At 38.7% G+C, this 21,684-nt stretch overlaps 1 protein-coding gene across 1 annotated transcript; it reads right to left on the bottom strand.

Annotated features, from left to right (window-relative positions):
* Positions 1-5,489: 5,489 nt before the first annotated feature.
* On the bottom strand, positions 5,490-8,361 carry LOC149819151 (uncharacterized). The gene is made up of 3 exons (XM_089984956.1): positions 7,630-8,361; positions 6,008-6,180; positions 5,490-5,900 (listed from the first exon to the last, which is right to left on the bottom strand). Exons 1-3 carry the CDS (start codon positions 8,269-8,271, stop codon positions 5,792-5,794), a joined length of 924 nt encoding a protein of 307 aa, XP_089841082.1. The 5' UTR covers positions 8,272-8,361; the 3' UTR covers positions 5,490-5,791.
* Between the last annotated feature and the right edge of the window lie 13,323 nt (positions 8,362-21,684).

Raw genomic sequence — 21,684 nt, 5'->3', positions numbered from 1 at the left:
TCTTTGAGAGTTGATGCGAGTTCAAATCTCACCACACATGCACACATGATTTTGGTAAGAAGGCATTACATTCCTTTTTAACAAAAAGGCTACAACACCTATATGTATACAAATAAATTAACGGAGACTCAAATTGCAATGAAAAGAACAATAGTGTTGTGGAAAGGTTTGTTGCCTTTTTGGAGAGTGACTTGAGTTCAAATCCCGCACGCACACGGGTTTTGTTGTGGTACACTATAATCTCTTTTCTTTTTATTATTTTGTCAAAAAACTGGATTTAATTGTAAGACCACACATTTTTATTTATAAAAGATAAAGGTTAGTCGAAAATTCCAAAATAAGAAACTCAATTAGGGTTTTGAGATTCAAATCTTGATTTTTTAAACATGAATAAAATTCTCCATTTAGCACATGTTTTTCTCTATAAGCTTTAATTTAGAATTTAAAGAGAGTGGAAGGTCAAAAAAATTCAATTTAGGAAACTGGATCTCCTTCCAAGTCACGATTTTCTTGATAGGGTTAAGGGGTTGGAAAAAAGGTAAAGTTTAAATAATAATGAGAAAACAAACGAGGAAAGGATTGAAGGGGAGTGGATAAAGAGAGAGGAAGGGAATAAGATGGGAGAAATTTCTGAAGTTGCCATAATACATGATTCACGATTTTTGTGTTGATTGGTCTCAACCTCCCTCTCTCTCTCTCTTCTCTCTCATTCCCCAAAGTTTTTTCTCTCTCCCTCTCTTCCGTTCTTTCCTTCTACCTTTGTCTTGGTGTGCTACCATGCATAGTGAGTGTTGGACAAATAAGTGACCGAAGGAAGGATTGCAAATCTAGATCCAGCCAAGCAACTCGGGTGTATTCGGTGATTCGAATCGTTAAAAGAGGTAAAGGCATTCCGTTCCTATATAGCTGCTTAGGGTCGTGTGATACACGTATGCACCAACAATCTGGATATGTGTAATTATACATATCTATGGCCGTGAGACTAGATATATGCGTGATATCTAGTGATCAAATCATTGTTGTCCAAAACATGTGCATTATCATGTTATCATGTGATTTATTTTAGATCTATGCAAACCGAAATATAAATATGCATGCTCGGATCATATTGTGATTTAACATATGTAATATTGTGTTATCATGCGATTTATTTTAGATCTATACAAAAAGAAAATAAATATGTAAGATCGAATCATATTGTGATTTCATATTAGACCTATCCAGGAAATTATGCATAACCGTCTCATATTCAACTTATTTTTGGATCTGTTTCAAAAAAAAGAAAAGAAAACTTATGCATAACCATGTCATATTCGATTTATTATTGAATCTGTTTAAAAAAATAAAAGAAAAAAAACTATGCATAGTTCTATCATAGTTTGATTCATTAGATCAATCCAAAGAAAAAAAATAGGCATGACCATGTCGTATGTTGATTATCATTTCAGATCTATACAAACAAAAAGTAAATATGTATGATAGAATTATAACATGATTTAACATGTGTATTATCGTGTTATTATGTGATTTATTTTAGATATGGAAAATAAATAGAAAATAAATAAGTATGATCGGATCACATCGTTATTGCATATTAGATCTATTCAAATATATATATTGCTATCATTGAATTATTTTAGATCTGTACAAAAAAAACATATATATGTGCATGATCAGATCATATTGTGATTTAGCACATACATTATAGTGTTAGCGTTTGATTTATATTGAACCTGTACAAATAGAAAATAAATAGGCATGATTGGATCATATCATGATTTCATATTAGACTAGTCGAGAATATGTATTGTGTTATCATTGATCTATTATTATTAGATCTGTTAAAGAATATATATGGCTGCTATATGTATTTAGATTTTCTTTGAATTGATATGTGTGACCATGATAAAGTTTGGATTATCATTATATCTCTCAGAGTATATACATGACCATGTTAGGTTTTGATTTTTGTTATTAGATTTGCAAAAAAAAAAAACACAGAGTTGTGTTGGGCATAGCAGACCCGAATGGTAGGGGTCAGCTGCAGTCCAGCCTACAAAAAAAAATAATAAAACAAATTGACCAAGTCTAACGGTGTTGTACGGGTTGTGCGTTGCCATGTAATTGACGCACTACCAGCATTGGGTGACCTTGTTGGGTGCTATAGACCTGAACAACACCATAGGTTGTTCTAATGGGTTTTGCCGCAGCCCCAATTTGCCTTTAAAAAAAATGAGTATCATATTGGAATGGTGTTGTAGATCATAATAAAAGCGATCTGTCGCAGCCCCAACTCGCCTTTTGAATAGATATCAATAGTATGCTAAACATGATTGACTGAGTGCTGCAGACCGAACAACAACTCACACTTTGTCTATGGGGTATGCAATAGCCCTAATGTAAAACAAAAAAAGAAATATGAATTATATATATATATATATATAGTTGTACAAAATCGTCATGCATAATTATCCATGTTGAGGTATATTTGTGACTGAACAAAATTTAATAAATTCTCATATCATACTTCAAATGGTGTAAATTTACAAGAAGTGTTCACAGTTCGAGTATAACTAGTCTCCAGTTAAGAGAACTAATGTCACACTAAGAAGGGAATGTTGTGTAATTCCAAAACTCATATATACATGTGGGAATTCATCAAAATTGTATAGAGCCACGGGAGCTCTTGAGAATTCTATAAAGACATGACTTGTTTATGTGCATGCGATTTGTCAAAGTGACTTGACATGTAAAATAAGAGTGTTAGGCGAACCTAAGCCTGTGGTTTGTGGATAGTTGTTCGAGTATTTACTTGCACTATATCGGACCCATTTACACTTGTTACCACCCAAGTGCAGGATAGAATTACAGTATCTTCATGAGATATTGTGATATGAACTAAAATAATATACAAACCAATATAAACACTCTTTAACTAAAATTTAGGATTTCTAGATATACTTGAAAGACAATATATGTTACTGGATTCTCTGAATTTTGGGTACACTTGAAAGATGGTGTATGTTATCGGATACAAGATCATTAGACACATGTCAAACTTGTTCTAAGATATCTCAAAGGAACACTCAACTATGGGTTACACATTCAGCAGTCCAATAGTTTTAGACTTGCAGGGTCGTTTGATGTTAACTAGGCAGGTTGCCCAGATAATTGAAAGACTACCAGTAGATATCTTACATTTTTAGGGCTTAATGTGTTGTCCTAGAGCTCATTCAAACAACATATAGTCGCTCAATCAAATACAAAAGCCGAATGCAAGGCCATTGCTTGGGCAACCTCAAAACTAATATGGCCAAACAACTCTTGAAGGGTTTATGTCTTAATTCCCCAAAGGTCCCAATCCTTTGGTATGATTAGGGGTGCCAACAAGTTAGATTTGATTCAAACCCAAGTGGAACCAGACCTAGCCCCAATTTTTGGGTATGGTAACAGGTTCAAACCCGAGTCTAATCAGACCCACCATAAGAGAAATCATACCCAAACCCGATGAGAATTACATGAACCAAACCCAGTATAAAATTTCATAAATTATACCCAACTCCATGTATTAATCAGACCTTTGGGTCAGGACCCGGGTTTTAATCAAGTATTGTTATTTATCACCGTACCCAGACCTGATAGAGTTTGGTGGGTTGGGTCCGAGTAAACCCGACCTGTTGACACCCTTGGATGTGATAATTTGAAAGTTACAAATTTAATGGTCAATTGCGTGTTTCATTCTAAAAAACACACATAGAGATTGACTATTACTTTGTTCCCAAAAAGGTTGCTCACAAAGATCTTAAAGTCCAATTTGTCCCCCCCAAAAATCATTCTTAACAAGGATCAGACGACCAAAACTTTATTATTTTTCAAGACAAGCTGAATCTTAGAGAGATTAATTTGAAGGGGCATGTGAAGAAATACTATACACGATTGAATTGGACCCTCATTAAGCTGATCCACACATTAAGTTGGATCACCAGGCATGTTCTCACATTGAGGTGAATCATGGACTACCTATTCAGAAAGATTGCTCATCCAGGAAAGGCTCTGTCTAAGAAGTCTAGTAATGAGCCTAATTGTAAATAGTTCAACTCAAATTGTAACTGAGTCTTCTTATTTGAGAGAGACCCCCAAAACGTGTAAGCTTTGGATCGTATTATAAAAAGGAGAGAGACTCCCCCCCTCTCTCTCTCTCTCTCTCTCAAGCATGAATGTATAGAGAGACCCCATAATGTGAGTAGGTCATGTGTTGACCGAGCGACTTTAAAAAATTTGTCTTGTGAGTCTCACCCAAGTTCAACGATTTTATTTATATATATATATATATATATAGAGGAAGTGTTACAACCCACAACCGTTTTTGCATTTTAATAACATGCACAATTGATTTTAAGACAGTATATGCCCTTAAAAATGGCTACTATGTAATTTTAATGGGTTTTCTGTCATTTGCATAAATTATATTATTTAATTTGAATACTCAATGACCAATCTACCCTTCAAAATCTCCTATCTTTTCCCTGATCCACCCTCTCTCCTTCACCTGTTACTGGGAGTGGCAAATTCTGACACAACCCGCTTCTTAGCCCGGTTCGGGTTTGGCTTAAATGGGTTCGTGCCGTAAATGGGTCGACCCGCCTAACCCGTTTATTAAACGGATCGGGTTCGTGTTAGGGGTATGCCAACCCGCCAACCCGTTTAATAAACGGGTTAGGCAGGTGGGTCAACCCGTTTACCCAAACCCGACCCACCAACCCGCCCGCTAACCCACCAACTCGTAAACTTTTCAATATAAAACCCTGAACCCGACCTGCCAACCCGCCCGCTAACCTGCCAACCCGTTTACCCGACCCGACCCGTTTATTAAACGGGTTAACCGTGTCAGGTTACCCGTTTAATAAATGGGTCAGGTTCGTGATTGCCACAAACAACCCGTTTAATAAACGGGCCGTGTAGAGGTATGCTGACCCGCCGACACGACCCACCAACCCAACCCGATTGCCATGTCAAAAGAACATCCGAAATTGCAAGCAAGCTTAATCTCATGCATCCAAATGCCATTTCTTTCGAGATATATATATATATATATATATTAGGCCTTATTTCTGGGTCCACCCGTTCAGACCTAGAGGTTTTAATTGTTTTATGATAGATTTTAACCGTTAGATGTGTTAAAGAATGGGCTTTTGGATCACGTTTTTTCAATGAAAAAACATGATTTTATGAGCAGTTTTTCATACTCATTGATTTTGGATGAAAAAACTGTATAGAGTTGGTTCCCAGTAAACAAAGACCTACAAATCACATCTACATAGTTAGACGTGAGAAAAGAAATACTTAAAACTACTATTTTTAAAAAGGCCTAACGAGACCTAATTAAAAAGAGGGCCTAAAGAACGTATTAATATATATATATATATATATATATATATATATATATATATATATATATATATATATACGGAGAAAGAAGATAACGCCGCTTCTGTGACCGTAAAAAAGCTGCAGTTTACAGGGTCAGTGAGTTCTGGTACAACAGCAGTAGGTACTGTACAACTATACAACTGAACCAGACCGCACATTCCACCTCTATAACCAAAATTCGCAACAAAAGTAGATACAGTTGCTCCCCTTATTCTCATCAGATTATCAAGTACTCTCCTCTTATGATGCAAAAAAGAGCTTAGTTATCAGCACTACCAGCGAAGTGGCTACTGGCAATAACGATTGGCGTGGTAGTAACACTAAAGGTAGTATTTGAAGTAGCAGCAGCTCATCGTCTTCGTTAATAGGCCGCAATCAACGGAGATGCAGCCACCGCATTCTCCTCTAGATTTTCCTCTTCCCCTTCTTCAGCATCCCACAGGAAGTGAGCGTATGAACCAAGCACATAGCTGCATTATCGTTGCAAAAAAGAATTAAACCATGCAACACCTCTCTCTCTCTCCCTCTCTCCGTGTGTTGTGGAGAAAAACACAGATTGAAAAGAAATTAGCATTACCAGTCATCTGGGGCCGCTTTGATGGCTTGGTCAAAGTAGCTCTCAGCTCTTTTTTCGTCTCCGTGGATGTCCCAAATCAATTTGGCGTACAGAGACAACACCTCGCCATCACCCGGACTCTCTAAGATGGCTCTTCCATAGCATTCCTCCGCCTTAGCTGCGTCCTTTTCTACCTGTAGACACGTACCAACAACCAATTAGAAGAAGGCCTACAAAAGGCAAGGGGATACCAATAAAAATTAAGCTTTGCTATTTCACTCCGCCTCGACAAATTCGCAACAATACACACGCAAATTACTTGTTCAATTGATCTCATTATTTCAGACAGCTTGTTGCAGCGGGGATTTTCAAATACCGAAACCAAAATATACAGCTCTTAATAACCAAATTAAAATAGAAAGAGAATTTTCATTTTTCGTAATACGTGGGGCCATGTAGATCAAATAGCACCTCGCATGCGTGTGAATGTGCATAATATTTCGCCGCCCCCTTAAGAAACAAAAAGAAAGGACGAAACGCACAGGAGTCCAAGAACAGAAGAATGAAGAAGAGAACGAAAAAACAAAGCTTGAGAACAAACACAAAGGTAGAAAGAGAAACGAGAGATCTTAAAAATATTAATGATAGTCTTCAAGCTATAAAACAGAGACCAAAAAACAGAGCACGTCGGGCCGTGAGAGGAAGATCGCAAGCAATTACGATGAATAATAGTAAACAAAAAGAGCGCTGGACAGAAAACCCCCAACTGAATACAAAAAAGAGATAATTTTACATACCTCACAAACGCAAAGGACGAAACGCACAGGAGTCCAAGAACAGAAGAATGAAGAAGAGAACGAAAAAACAAAGCTTGAGAAAAAGCACAAAGGTAGAAAGAGAAACGAGAGATCTTAAAAATATTAATGATAGTCTTCAAGCTATAAAACAGAGACCAAAAAACAGAGCACGTCGGGCCGTGAGAGGAAGATCGCAAGCAATTACGATGAATAATAGTAAACAAAAAGAGCGCTGGACAGAAAACCCCCAACTGAATACAAAAAAGAGATAATTTTACATACCTCACAAACGCAAAGGACGAAACGCACAGGAGTCCAAGAACAGAAGAATGAAGAAGAGAACGAAAAAACAAAGCTTGAGAACAAGCACAAAGGTAGAAAGAGAAACGAGAGATCTTAAAAATATTAATGATAGTCTTCAAGCTATAAAACAGAGACCAAAAAACAGAGCACGTCGGGCCGTGAGAGGAAGATCGCAAGCAATTACGATCAATAATAGTAAACAAAAAGAGCGCTGGACAGAAAACCCCCAACTGAATACAAAAAAGAGATAATTTTACATACCTCACAAACGCAAAGGACGAAACGCACAGGAGTCCAAGAACAGAAGAATGAAGAAGAGAACGAAAAAACAAAGCTTGAGAACAAGCACAAAGGTAGAAAGAGAAACGAGAGATCTTAAAAATATTAATGATAGTCTTCAAGCTATAAAACAGAGACCAAAAAACAGAGCACGTCGGGCCGTGAGAGGAAGATCGCAAGCAATTACGATCAATAATAGTAAACAAAAAGAGCGCTGGACAGAAAACCCCCAACTGAATACAAAAAAGAGATAATTTTGCATACCTCATGCAAATATTTCCCATAATTCATCAGCAAAAGAGGATTGCCAGGGTTCGCCTTCAACATCTCCTCATAGTACGCCCCGACCCTACTCTGATCCGCTCCTCCGCCACTGGACGACCGGCTCCCTTCGCCTCTTCCTCCACCCCCACCGCCGGTCTTCCTTCCCTTCCCACCACCGCCACCGCCAAAACCTAATTCTTTCGTCGACAACTCGTCGTCCGTCACCACCCCGTAGAGGCTCCAGATCTTCTTCTCGATCATCAGAGTTTCCTCATCTTCCTCCTCCATCCCTTCCAAAATCCTCACACTCTTTTCACGAACCTCCCCCCCGGAACTCTTCGACTCCGCAACCGCTGGAAAACAAGAAGAAGCTAACCTTTTGAGGCCGAATCCGGCACCGGAATCCCTCCTCTCCAGCCGCACGAGGTCGGTTTCCGACCTCTCCCTCCGGAATACGGGAGAGTGACCGGAGTCCCTCACCTCGAAATTCAGGGTAGTCCTGGGCGACGAAACGGCGCCGGTCCTTGCAGGAAAAGAGACTCCGTTGCTGGAACACTGATCGGAAAAGTTTCTCGGCGAGCCGGAGCCGATCGTCGGGACCACGATATGGCCAGAACTGGTTCTCGACAGGATTGCTTCCATGGTGGCCTCTCAGTTCTCTTTTTCCCCTTCTCTTTTCCGGAAGAAATTGGTAACGAAATTTTGCAGATGAAGGAAACTGGAAAAGGAAGAGCGCATAAAGAGACGGCCGCCCTCTCCCGCTATTTATAGTCCTCGGGAGCTCTTAACGCCGTTACGGACGCTGACCGTCCGTCGTCCGTTGCGGGCCCCAAGGTGGCTCCCAGCAGTATGGACGACGTTTCCCCCTGTTGGCGAGGTTCATCGTATGTCTGAGCTTCCCGAGAATGCCCTCAGTTTTTTTCTGAGTTATCGGGGGCGGGTCGGATCCTGTCACATCTATGATAATCAGTTTTGTGCATAAAATCTGATTATAATAAAATCAATTATCGACATAAAAATCCATGAAATAATAGAGGTGCTCATCATATTCGTATATTTTTTAGCAAAAAAAAAATATATCCACTTAATTAGATACTACGACCAGGATACCTAAGCAAGAAAATGATTCGGGTCAATCGCATATACGATCAAGACCCGCACCATGAGCTGCAGCGTGGCAGAAAAATGTAATAAAGAAGGTATCAAAGGGTGGTTTCGGTGCCGCGTGTGGAACGTCGCCTGACGACGAAACTGCCAGCCTTTTTCAACAAAAATGGCTGTTTGGTAAAACTAAGTGCAGTCACCCGTTTTCCTAACGTCCTACGGTCAGCACCTCACGTGAATTCGCAACCTGCCCGCTGACCCCGTGACCCCAGAAGTTGACTAGTTTGGACCCAAACCCAAACCCAACTAGGCAGTCAACCAGTGTGAAGGGTTTTTAACGACAAACCCAACGAGGACAAGGGGACACGTTATTTTTGTGCAATTTTTTTTTATTAAGAATAGTATGAAGGGGACACGACTCGAAGGCATGTGGAAGTGCCCATGTGACATAGCTTATGAAAAGTTGAAATTTTTTTAAATTTTATTGGTAAGATATTTGTTCCAAATATATAACAAATATAAAAGACCTATTTCTCCAAATTTAACCAACAGATAAATTGTTAAAAAAATAAAAGCATCACCACATTTTTCAAAGTAACACGATATTTTTGCAATATATTTGAAAATCATACGATATTTGTCACACTTGGAGTCTATGGGTAACACTAGTCCTAAGCTGAATCTGGTATGACTGGACCAGGATCTAGCTTTGAGACGGTAGGACAGGTTTAGACCCTAATACTGTTAAATCGGTCCTGTCAGGTTATTGAATTATTATGGTGGAGTTTTTTCAGATATTAATAACACAAACTTAGAAAGATCTACAAGTTCACAAAAGAAAAAAAAAATCCATTTATTTATACATTATGAGGTTCCTATTTCGAAGAAAATGGATCCCATTGAATCAGACTTCCAGTACGAATCCGCATTGTTTTTTGATATGAATCTCGAAATAGAACCTGAATGTGTTATTTGAATTAGATTCTGACTTGGGTCAAATGGACCATTTCGGTTTCAGACTTGATTTGGAATCAACACTGTTTCTCAAATATGACAAAAATATAGGAACTACCCTAATGGGTAGGCTATGTCACAATGATTCTTGGACTTGAGCATGTGGGATTCGAGTTCGACTCGATAGTTTGAACTTTTGTTTTTTTTTAAAAAAATAGGACACGAGGACACAAATTTTTTCATCAATAAAAAACTATTTTTAAATATTTTAACATTAGATTTTTTCAGATCCAATTAGGAGGTATGCATAATGGATCTGGATCACAGGATCCTGCACTGCCAGTTTACACCCCATCAGCGATTACATAATTTGTAGGGCATATCCCTAGTTCTTAGGAACTTGAGTCACAAGAATATGTTTACTGGAAATATATATGTTTATTGGAGTATGAACCGAGATTTTCATGAGTTTTTTTTTTTCTTAAATTTTACCATGCGGATGGGATCTACATGGCCAGTTTATGGGGACTGGCTCTCGAATAGGCGATTATGATGCATATCCATTTTCCTAAGATTCTTCAGTAAACATATTCTAGTGACTCCTCAGCAACCTACCAAAATTTGTGAAAATATTTAAGCCCAAATTAGCTTTCATTACATGATAAGATGGTCCGGGAAGAGAGGGTTTGATGGGTCTGAGCAGCCCATGCGACTTGACTCAGTTGAAACCTAAAATAGTCAGTCACTTAGCCAGTTGCACCAACTCAGCAGGAATGCCAAAGACCAATTTGAATCGAGTTGAATGTTCACATTAGGGCTGTCAATTGGCAGGGTCTGTTTCGGGTACCCGACCTGACCTGAAGTCGGATATCCAGATATGCACATAAAAATGCTGTACCAAATGTTAATTAGGTAGAGCTTATGCCCACAAGAGTAACATATGGATCAGGTTTGGCCTTGTTGGATGTCCAACCCTACCCAACTGACCTGAGTGTTTTCTTATATATTTTTATGTAAAGAAAATGTATTCAAAATACATCATAAATTATGTAGGTTGGGTTAGGGATTCTATTTTCTGGACCCAACTAACCGAAACCCCACTGCTTATTCTGCTTCTTATACGGGCAAGTTTGAGTGCACCCTGATCGATGACAACCTTAGCTCACATGAAGAGGATTTAGATTACCTATGCTGCAGCCGTGTGTGTATTACAGCATAATTACTATTATACGAAATTAATATGAGAAGAAATGCGGGAAGCAGGGTTCATTTTGAAAGTGCTAAACCCATTTGGTGCTAAATCATGTGCTAAATAATAGGTTTTTTCGGGCTTTTTTTATTTTATTTTTAAATTCTGACCCTACATATGTGATTTATGTACTTGATTTTATAGGGATCAACACATGGGTGGGTTTTTATAAAAGTTCTAAAATCAACGGTCTTAAATCTTTGTAAATTTTCATGGCTCCAAACATCATTTTTTTTCTTCAAAAAACACATGATCCAGATGTGGATCTTAGTAAATCGACCATCCCCAACACATTTATAGGGCTGGAACAGCATAAAAAGCAACGGAGAAGCTGAGAAACCCATTTAGCATGCGGTTTAGCATCAAATCGGTTTAGCACGGACCTATTACTCGTATGAAGCATGATTCATTTTGAAAATGACTGTGGAAATGACTAAGAAGCAAAAAGGAAAACGTAAGAAGCTATAGGAAAAACATAGAGAAAGCAAGGGGAAAATAAAAAATAATAGATTTAATATGAAAAACATAAAAAAAAAAGTAGCAAGGGGAAAGTGAAAGCCATTTTAAAAAGCAAAGTGGGAAGTGTGCTTCCCACAAATGGAAAACAAGTTTTCCCCCATGTTTTTTTCCTCTTGGGTGTAAATGTGGCTCTTCCCTCTCCATAACTGCACTTCTAGTCATATATTAATTTATCTTCAAAGGATTTTGCCCTAGTACAACAAGAAAGTGCTGGAGTTGTCAGTATGGAAATGAGAGAGAGAGAGAGTTTGGCGACCAGGTTGTAATGAGTACCACGTGGCACTCATTTGGACCCGAACACGCGGTCCCGTGTTCAGGGGTCCAAATGAGTGCCACGTGGCACTCATTCGGACCCCGAACACGCCGTCACGTATTCAGGGGGTAACATACAACCTGCTCTCGAGAGTTTGAGTCATGAAGACGGCCGCTTGATGCAAAAGGTCTACTTCCACCTGCATCTTCTTAGCACCTTAAGATGGAACTGCACTAGGTATGACCATCTGATGCAAGAGTAGAGCGATAGGATTCCAGGTTCACACGGTTCATTTGGATCTATTTTAAAATTTCGATCTTTTTAGTTTTTACTTAGGGGCTGTTTGGAATCTGTAGCTGGGATGGGGGTTTACATTGTTTATGTATGTGAAGAAATGGCAGCTGCCAAGTCCATGGTTTAGTGTAAATACAATGGAGAAAGGGCCTCACTTTCTCTTCCAAATGCATAAATGCCCATCCCAGCACCCAGATTAGAAACAGGACCACCAAAGTAGTTTGACCAAGATTTTACCTCGGGACCACAAAACGCATAAACACCCATCACATCGCCGAGATTCCAAAGAAGCTCTTAAATCTAGGGATGGCATTGGGCGGGGGTCTTCACCCCCGCCCCGCCTAAAGATTAGAACCTCCATTCCGGCCTCCATCCCCGGTGGGGATGGATTTTAACCTCCATCCCCGTTTCATGTCCTCCATCCCCGGTTCAAACGGGGATGAGGCGGGGCAAAGTTGCAGGGACGGGGCGTGGCCAGGAAAAGGGTACGTCCATCCCTGCCTCCATCCCCGAACAGGGATGGATTTTAACCTTTGTCCCTGCCTCCTTTCCCGTTTCATACTCTTCATCCCCGGTCGAAATGAGGCAAGGCGGGGCCCTGCTTTCCCTGGCTCTACTGCCATCCCTACTTAAATCTCTTGGAATGGATATGAGATCTAAATACTTGATTCATATTTCAACTTAGTAATTCATTAGAACTAACAAGTTTCTTAATTAGTGTCTATCAAAATTGGTATGTTGGATTTACTTAGATTAAGATTTTTTTCCTATGAATATAGAGAATGTCTATGGGTTTAAGAGACTAGAGTTGAAATCAAGATTGTTTATTTTTTCAATTTATTTTGTGTATTTCATGCTTTTCATTCATTTTTTGTAATTTTTTATTACTTTCCAGCAATTTTATTGAATTTTTTGCTATTTTCAGATTTATTTTCTCTTTTCTTAGATAATTCAAAATTGATTAAAAAATTCTCCTAAATGGTTCCCCGGTTTTACATCAACCTTGTAGACCAATTTGACTTGACTCAGCCTAGATTGCAAGTCAAAAGGCATCATGCGGGGTCTATACCTTCATATCTGCCTCAATCACTTAGGCCAATTGGCAGGAGAGCTCTAACAGCTAAATCTGAATTTTTGTGCGCTCACATACATCTGTTGCAGCCAAGACTAGTTTGACTTGACTCAGCCCAGTTGCAAGCTGTGAAAAGTCATAGACTACACTTAGTGGACTAGTGGCCAAGATAGTAGTTGGAGTTATTACAAACTGGCTTGATCCAATTTGGGTGTCCCTCCCACTGTTTGCTTCTAGATAAAGATACAAGGCAGAATTGTCAAGCAAGTTGTCAATAAAGTATTAATGCTGAAGAACGAACCGTCCAGCATTTATGAAATACAAAAGTATTAAACATGATGGTCGTCTATATCAGTCCACCTACTATATTAGTTAAACCAGTGTATCATTAGATTGATGCAAGCCTTGTTACAAGAAACCAAGTTTTCTTTGGAGCTTCCTTTGGCATTGAATTAGGCTTTAGAATTGGCAGGAAAAGCAGTAAAAGTTTCTCATTTCACTGGTCTGTGTGGCATGTGCTTGGCGTAAAAAGAAAGAAAGAAAGAAAGAAAAGAAAACCATCGTTAAGCTAATCTTATATATATAAAGAGAGAACTCTGAACATATTAAGCTCACTTTTCTAGTTTTATCCGGTTAAGCCTCATAGTTTGTTGAAGTGTTTTTACGATAGATCTGATCCATTAGATGTGTTTTTGCATTGCCCGATTTAGTAGGAATTGACTCTTGGATCATGTTTTTAACAAAAAAATGTGATTTAATGAGCCAGGAAAAACTGATTCCTTCATAACCATTGATTTTGGATCACCGAAAAACCCTATATACAAGTCAGATTCGGGTGATCCAAAAGCCGGTTCCCACTAAACAAAACCTATAAATCACATATATGGTGTTGGATGTGAGAAAAATAACAAAAAATTATGAATTTTGAAGGAACCTAACAGGGCAAAAAGGAGAAAAAGAGACATTATATATATATATATATATATATATATATATATATATATATATATATATATTGGTAATGATAAGGTGCTCCTGGAGTACCTACTTCTACCTAATATAAGCTTATGTTAATGTTTTTTTTTTTTTCTTTGCTTCTCAATGTTTTTCCTTCATTGTTTTTCACTTTTTCTTCCATAATAGCTTTCAAAACGAATTCTGCTTCTCAGGTCATACTACTTTTTAACACTCTTTTCTGCTCCGCTCACGTTCACATCACTTTGCATATCCATTTTCCTTCCTACTAACTATGGTTTTATATACAGGACTTCAGACCGACAGCCAAAAGGGTGGAGACATCTATTTTAACTTGCTATAGAAAAAGGCTTGTCGGGGCTATATACGCAAAGCGAGTAGAGTCCAAAAAACGAAACAAAACGCTTTTTAATATTTTGTTTTATGTGGAAGACAGAGAGAGAGAGAGATTTTCATCTCATGACCCTGAGCTTGAATAAGACCTAAATGTCACACATCACCTCCAAAACGTGTCTTTCAGGCACAGTGCATTGTTGATCTCCGGTAGCACACAGATTTCTTTCTCCGGAAATGATATCCTTCGTTTGTCGTTTTGGTACTCTCTCTCTCTCTCTCTCTCTCTCTCTCTCTCTCTCTCTCTCTCTCTCTCTATATATATATATATATATATATATATATATATATATATATATATATATATATATATATATATATATATATATATATATATATATATATATATATATATATATATATGTATATATTAGTTTTAGGGCTTTTGTCCCGGACCACCATATTCTTAAGATAGTCTGACATAAACGAGACATAGAAATCTCGTTAAAAAAAGAAGCCTGATGTAAATCAATTTTGAATAATAGCTCTGGAGGACATTTTAGGTATGGTCCAACCTATCAGGTAACCCTATTTGAGACTGTTAGTGAACTGTTTAGTGAGAAATTAATAAGAGTTAGCGGAGTGTCACATTCGGAGTAATCAGCCACCAACACCCCTATTGCCCACATTCTCAGCCTGATAAGAACGTCGAGCACCCACACGCCACATTCATGGCATCTACAGGTACACATTTGCATTTCAGCTTTGATTTTGTGAATATGCCAACAAGTGTTATTAAAAACACGCCTCAACTCGCAAAAAGGGCGTCTCACCTCAAGGCGAGGGCCTTTGTGCCTTGAGGCACATCATAAAAGCGTAAATACCCTAAGGCGTACGCCTCATACGCTTTGAGGCGTACGCCTCGGGGTGAGGCACGCCTCAAAGTGAGGCATACATGCCTCAATTTTTTGGTCAAATATGGGTCAAAGCCCCCATTTGACTGAAAATTAGGGTTAATATTGAGGGCCCTCATTCTCTGCTCGTCTCTCTGCGAGGCAAATAGTCCGCGTAAGCTCACCCAACAGGGTGGCATTTGGCCAATCCCTTCTGCCTGGCTTGTGGCAGCAGCAACAGCAACAGCAACATGGTAGCTGCAGTTGTCGCCAGCGGCAAAAAAAAGAAAAGTAGAAGAAGAAGAAGGGGAGGAGGGGACTCACCGGCGCAGTGGGCGGCGGCGACGATGCTCTTGGTGGTGGTAGTGGAGTAGGCAGAGCAGAGAGAGGGAGAGAGAGAGAGAGGGATCTGAGAGGGAGTGTGGGGGTAAACATAGAGAGGAGTGAACGAGAGAGAGACTCTCATGAAGAGGAAGAGTCGGGAGTGGAGATCGGCTAGTTTGCGGTCCACAGGAAAGGGGGGCAGATCAGGTCCTGTTGAACATGAGCGTTTTTGCTCATGCGGACCGTTTGTTTGCATTTTGGATGAATGCCACGTGGTTTTGTTGACTTTTGAGCTTTTTAAAATGCAAATCGAATGGCCACGATGTCGGCATGACCTGATCTGCTTCCCAAATTGAGTGTGTATGTACAGTTTGACGAGTACTAATATATTCACCCAGACCTGTCTTTGATTGCGGATGGAAAGTGAGAAAGGCAATCCCATCCATCCACCATCCTTTGGTATTAATGCATATCGTACCCATTTCGGCTCGTAAGTATAAAATGAGTGGCTCTCCATTCAGCATGACCCGATCTGCTCCCCTTATTAGACTATCCAGTTAAGCGGGTCTGGTTTATAATGGATCCAAGGTCCAACCAAATATAAGTTAATCGGGTCCATGTCCAAGTCCAGGCACAAATGAAATATATACATGAGGAAAAATGTTTGCTATCCTTTGTTGGTTCCAAACCCCATACGGCGAAGGTCGTGTTGGCCAAATATGATTCCATGAATGTGTTCAACATACTCAAAATAATAAGAATAGACTCTTATATATTATATTTTAATGTAAAAAAATTGAGGCTTACTGAGCCTCGGATTTTGGTGGAGCGCCTCGCTAGGCCTCAACGCTTGCCAACATTGGGTTATGGGCCCACTTATCACGTATTCCACGAGCATTTGGTTTATGCTCATCAACGTCAATGTATCCGATTCTCGCTGTTACTATCACATTTTTTGTGTCATCGGCAAGTAGCAGTATGAGGCCGGCATACAAAATGCTCGTTTGCTACCAATGGCTGACGGCCTAGCCATACCCTGGTTGGCCAGCAGCGCTCTCTAGTCCCCTTCGCAGAAACGGATTTCGCTGGGAAGGAAGGAGAATCAGGAAAAGCTTGCCACCACTACTAGAGATACCCTCTGCAGCCGGAAGGCAAAGCCATCCCGAACGGCAGATAAAAAAAAATCAGGAAAAGCTATTACCTGTCGGTGACGTTTTTGTCGGGGGGTGAGGGGTTCCGGCCATACATTGTCATCGGCTGCTGTCGCCGAACCACTCACTGCATCGTCGTCGATGATACGCCAATGACATACCACCCTCTGCATTGGAAAAGGTCAGCGACATACATAGTCGCCATTCCCGACGGGCTTGTAGATGCTGTCCTCTGAAAAGGGGGCGGTGAAAAGTCGAGCGAGGTGGGGTTCACCATTGCTGACGATTGTCGAACGTTGTGGGTCATCGTCGAGAGAGCTGGAGGTCGCTGCCTCATCACCGACGATGTCCCCTTTGCGCCAAAAGGATTTTTTTCTACTAAGGCCGATCATCGCCGAAAATCACAGGGCGTTCTCTTTCACCGATGGATGGCAGACGCTGGCCGACTGCCGGTGCCGTCCGCCGATGTCGGGGCAACGTCGGTCGGCGACGTTGTACGACGACGTGGGATGACTGAGGGCATTCGGTTTTCTGAGAAACCAAATGCATTCAATTTATGTTTTTATCGTGGCTATTGTTCTAGTACAGGTTGGTTTCAGACACGACCCAATCTGAAACAGTCACCGAAGAAAACCTGATGGCTTTCGGTTTTCTCATAAATCGAAAGCCATCGGTTTTCTATTTTTTTAATGAGCAGGGTACTGGATCAAGTCCAGCATATTGACCCAGTGGCGGTCCCGATCTGAAAGGTTTGGATCAAGTCTAGCTTTCGGGTCTGGGTCTGATCTGAAAGTTTTGGATCGGATATGGGTTCAAATCCACTGTATCATAATCAGACCAATTTGGGTTACAAGTCTGGTACGATCCAGATGTACTAAGTCATGATCCGGAATAAGTTCGGACCGGGTCTAACCCGGGTCCACTTTGGATCGGGTCCGACCTAGATCTTGTTTGGATCGGGTCAATCCCGGATCCTGTTTGGACTAGATAGGATCCATAACAGGGTCCAAGCACTATTTAAACATAAACCGGATCAATGATCGATATGGTCATTTCCAGAATCGGTTCGAAGCCATTTTTGACCAGTTTCTTTCAGTTTTTCACCAGTTTTGAGATATAGAAACTCTGTTTTCATGAATCCATGAAAAGACAATGATTTTCTCATTTGGTTATAGAGTTTTATGAGCTTTTGTTCATGTTTTGTACTAGTTTATTAGGTCTAGAACTAGTTTAGACCCTTAGATGATCGGTTCAGGATCGTTTTAGACCGGTTCAGGGTTTTCAAATTGGTTTCAACTTGAGAACCCCGAATTTTACCCATATGAGCTTGCTTTTGTTATTTTTCATGCTTTATAAGTGTTCATTATTAAGAAAGCATGACTTATGCATGTTAATTCATGTGTTTTATGTTGGTTAAGTTATGCATGATGTTTTTAAGCATGAATTATGACTAAATTCATGACATTTTATTAGTTTATGCATATAAGTTGAAACATAAACTTATATTTTGATAATATAATATATATTTTGTCATGAATATACATGCATTAACATGTGTGTGTGGGCATACTCCATAATACGAATATGTTTTCGATAAAAGATCTTTATTGACTGATTCATGCAATCACCAAAGTGATCTGAGTTGTGTTGATTGAGAATTCTTTGGACCGTATTAAGATTCGTTATTATGATTGTATGACTTTATAAAACAAACATTCTACCCAAAGGCAGGTTGTTGTGTTCCAAATTCACACAGAGTACTATAGTAGATGTGTATTCCAACTCATAAAACATGTTTGTACCTAAAGGTACAGTGCTGAATTGCTATTGGCTAAATGATCTGCTATTTTCACCAACTGAAGTTAATTTCTTGTGAATTGAAAAGGCGGAACAACTATGAGTATTGTCGTTTTCACCACAGTTGAACGATAATGGCTCAACTATACTTGTCTCAGAAAAGATGAATAATAAAGGGTCTCACTTTTCACCTTTTTATCATAAGTTTAGTTTGAGCAATAATAAAATTTTATCTTTCGTTCCTTGTTATGTGAGGTTCTTTCCTTATCGATGATTCTAATAACATTTTCCTTTTAGACGGATCTAATTTTTCATATTAGAAAGAAATAGTGTTGTTCACTCTGGGTTATATGGATCTTAACTTGACTCTTAGAACTGACGAACCTCTTGCTCTTACAGAGCAGAGCACAGACGAACAAAAGGTTGCTTCTGAGAAGTGAGAGCGCTTAAACAGACTTAGCCTATTGCTTTTGCAATCTCGAGTGACTAAGAATATTCAAGGTGTCATTTCTCACAGCAGGACAGTGAAAGAATTTTTGGGAGCCATTGAGACTCAATTTGTCAATTATAATAAGACAAGGGTCATACGCTCATGTCCAAATCGATATCTATAAAATATATTAGTGACAGTCACATCCGACAACACATTTTGAAAATGAGAAATATTGTATCTCAGTTGAATGACATTAAGTTCATCATTTCTGATTCTTTCTTAGTCCATCTGATTTTGACTTCGTTGCCTACTAAATATGAACCTTTCAAAATCTTTTACAACACACATAACAATAAGTGGTCTTTTAATAACCTATTGCCCAAGTATATTGAAGAAGAGGAGAGACTGAAGGGTGAGAGGGTGCCAAGTGCACATATGGCCTCTCATAAGGAAAAACAGAGGTCGGAGCCAAATAAAAGTCCTTTCAAAAGGAAAAACAATAAGAAAGTCTCTTGGAAGAGTTTTCACTTTCAAGCGAAAGCCAAATCTCAGGCAGAAGGCTTTTCTATAAAGTGTTTCTTCTACAAGAAGAAGATGTATAAGAAGGTGGACAGTTTGAAGCATAAGAAATGACTCAAAAATAAATGTAATAAGTCATTCATTTCTCATTAGTGAAATTTGATTCATGTTCCAATACATAGTTGGTGGATTGATTCTGGTGCCATGGTGCACATTGCCAAGTCTTTGCAAGCATTTATGAATAAAAGAGAACCAACAGAGCATGAAAGAAGCATCTTCTCAGAAAATAAGATGTGTTTGCATGTCAAGAACGTTGGGACCTGCAGAATTGTGTTGGAATCATGATTTATTTTGGATTTGGTTGATACATTTTATATTATATCCTATAGTTGAAACCTGATTTCAATTTCGAAACTTGATAAGTTTGGTTTTAGTTTTAAATTTGAAAGCTCCAAGCTTGTTATTATAAATTTTTTTTATTAATGTAGGTTCTGCATATGCGTGTGATTGTTTGTATCAGTTAAAAACCAAATTTTAAATTCAAGAATCTCATTCTATTGAGAACACATTGATTGGCAATAAACGTGGTCTAAAGGAAGATCAATTCTACTTGCTTTGGCATCGAAGGTTAGGGCATATCTCGAAATAGATAATCCAAAGACTTATGAAAGAAGGAATCGTTGGATCCCTTGATTTCACAGATATAGAGCTATGCGTTGACTACATAAAGGTTAAGCAATTTAATACGTATAAAAAAGATGCCAAACACAACAATGAAAAGTTGGAGATGGTGCATACAGATGTTTGCGGCCTTTTTTCACCGTATTATACGGGTGAAAAGTATTTTATCACCTTTATAGATGATTATTCATGGTATATGTATCTCTATTTATTATTTGAAAAATCAGAAGTCTTTCAGGTTTTTAAGAACTTTAAGAAAGCAGTAAAGAAACAAACTGGTAAAGTTATTAAGGTTGTCAGGTCTGATAGAGGTGGCAAATATTATGATCGTTTCACTGAGATGAGATAAAAAGAAGGGCCATTAACGTGATTTCTAAAAGAGGAAGACATTGTACCTCAATATACCATGTCTGGTAGTGCTTACCAGAATGATGTAGCTGAAAAAAAAATCATATGATTAAAGAAATAGTTCGAGTCAAACCTTCTCTTGACCTTGTTGGGTGAAGCTCTTAGGACAATAATATATATTTTGAATAAGGTTCCTACAAAGGTTGTTCAGAAGACACCTTACGAGTTATAGAGAGATAGAAAACCTTCTTTGTCATATATGCACATATGGGGATGTCCAACTGAAGCTAAACTATATAACCCACATATAAAAGTATTTGATCCTAGGACGACTAGTGGATTTTTCATTGGTTATTCAGAAAGGTCAAAGGGCTTTAGGTTTTATTGTCCATCTCATACACCACATATAGTGAAAATAGATAAACCAAAGTTTCTTGAAAATGGTTCTATTGGGATAGATGCATCTTAAAATATTGATTTTAAGGAAATGCAGGATTCAGGTTCCATACCTGCGAAGGAGAAAGACCCAGTTTTTTCTGTCATTGTCCCATTAGATAATGTCAGGGAACGTTTGATCAATGAACATCAATCCCAAATAGAGTAAGTTGTTGATGAGGATATACAATAACAACATGATACAGAAGTTAATTTTGAACCACCTATAGCACATGTATGGAGGTCTACGAGGACAAGAATATTTGTTATCCATTCGAACTATGTAGTGTATTTGCAAGAGTTCAATAATTTTATAGATATTGATGATGATTTTTTCATCTTTACAGAAGTCATTGAAAGTGAAAGATCAACGCATTGAATTAATGCCATGAAAGAAGAGTTTGACTCTATGGCAAAGAACAAAGTGTGAGATCTTGTATATCGACCTGATAGAGTTAGACCTGTTGGTTGTAAGTGAGTCTGTAAGACCAAAACAAACTCTAAAGGTAAAGTGAAAAGGTAAAAGGCTAGGCTTGTTGCAAAAGGTTTCACACAGATACAGGGTATTGATTATAATAAGACTTTTTCTCCTGTCTCAACTAAGAAATCGTTGAGGATAATCATGACCCTCGTAGCTCATTTTGATTTAGAAATATATCAAATGAATGTGAAAACTGCCTTCCTGAATGAGAATCTGGAAGATGAGGTATATACATACAAC

This window comes from Nuphar pumila, chromosome 13 (assembly GCF_984573655.1).
Source record: "Nuphar pumila chromosome 13, dmNupPumi1.hap1.1, whole genome shotgun sequence".
Classification (NCBI taxonomy): domain Eukaryota; kingdom Viridiplantae; phylum Streptophyta; class Magnoliopsida; order Nymphaeales; family Nymphaeaceae; genus Nuphar; species Nuphar pumila.
This window is presented reverse-complemented; position numbering and strand designations above follow the sequence as displayed.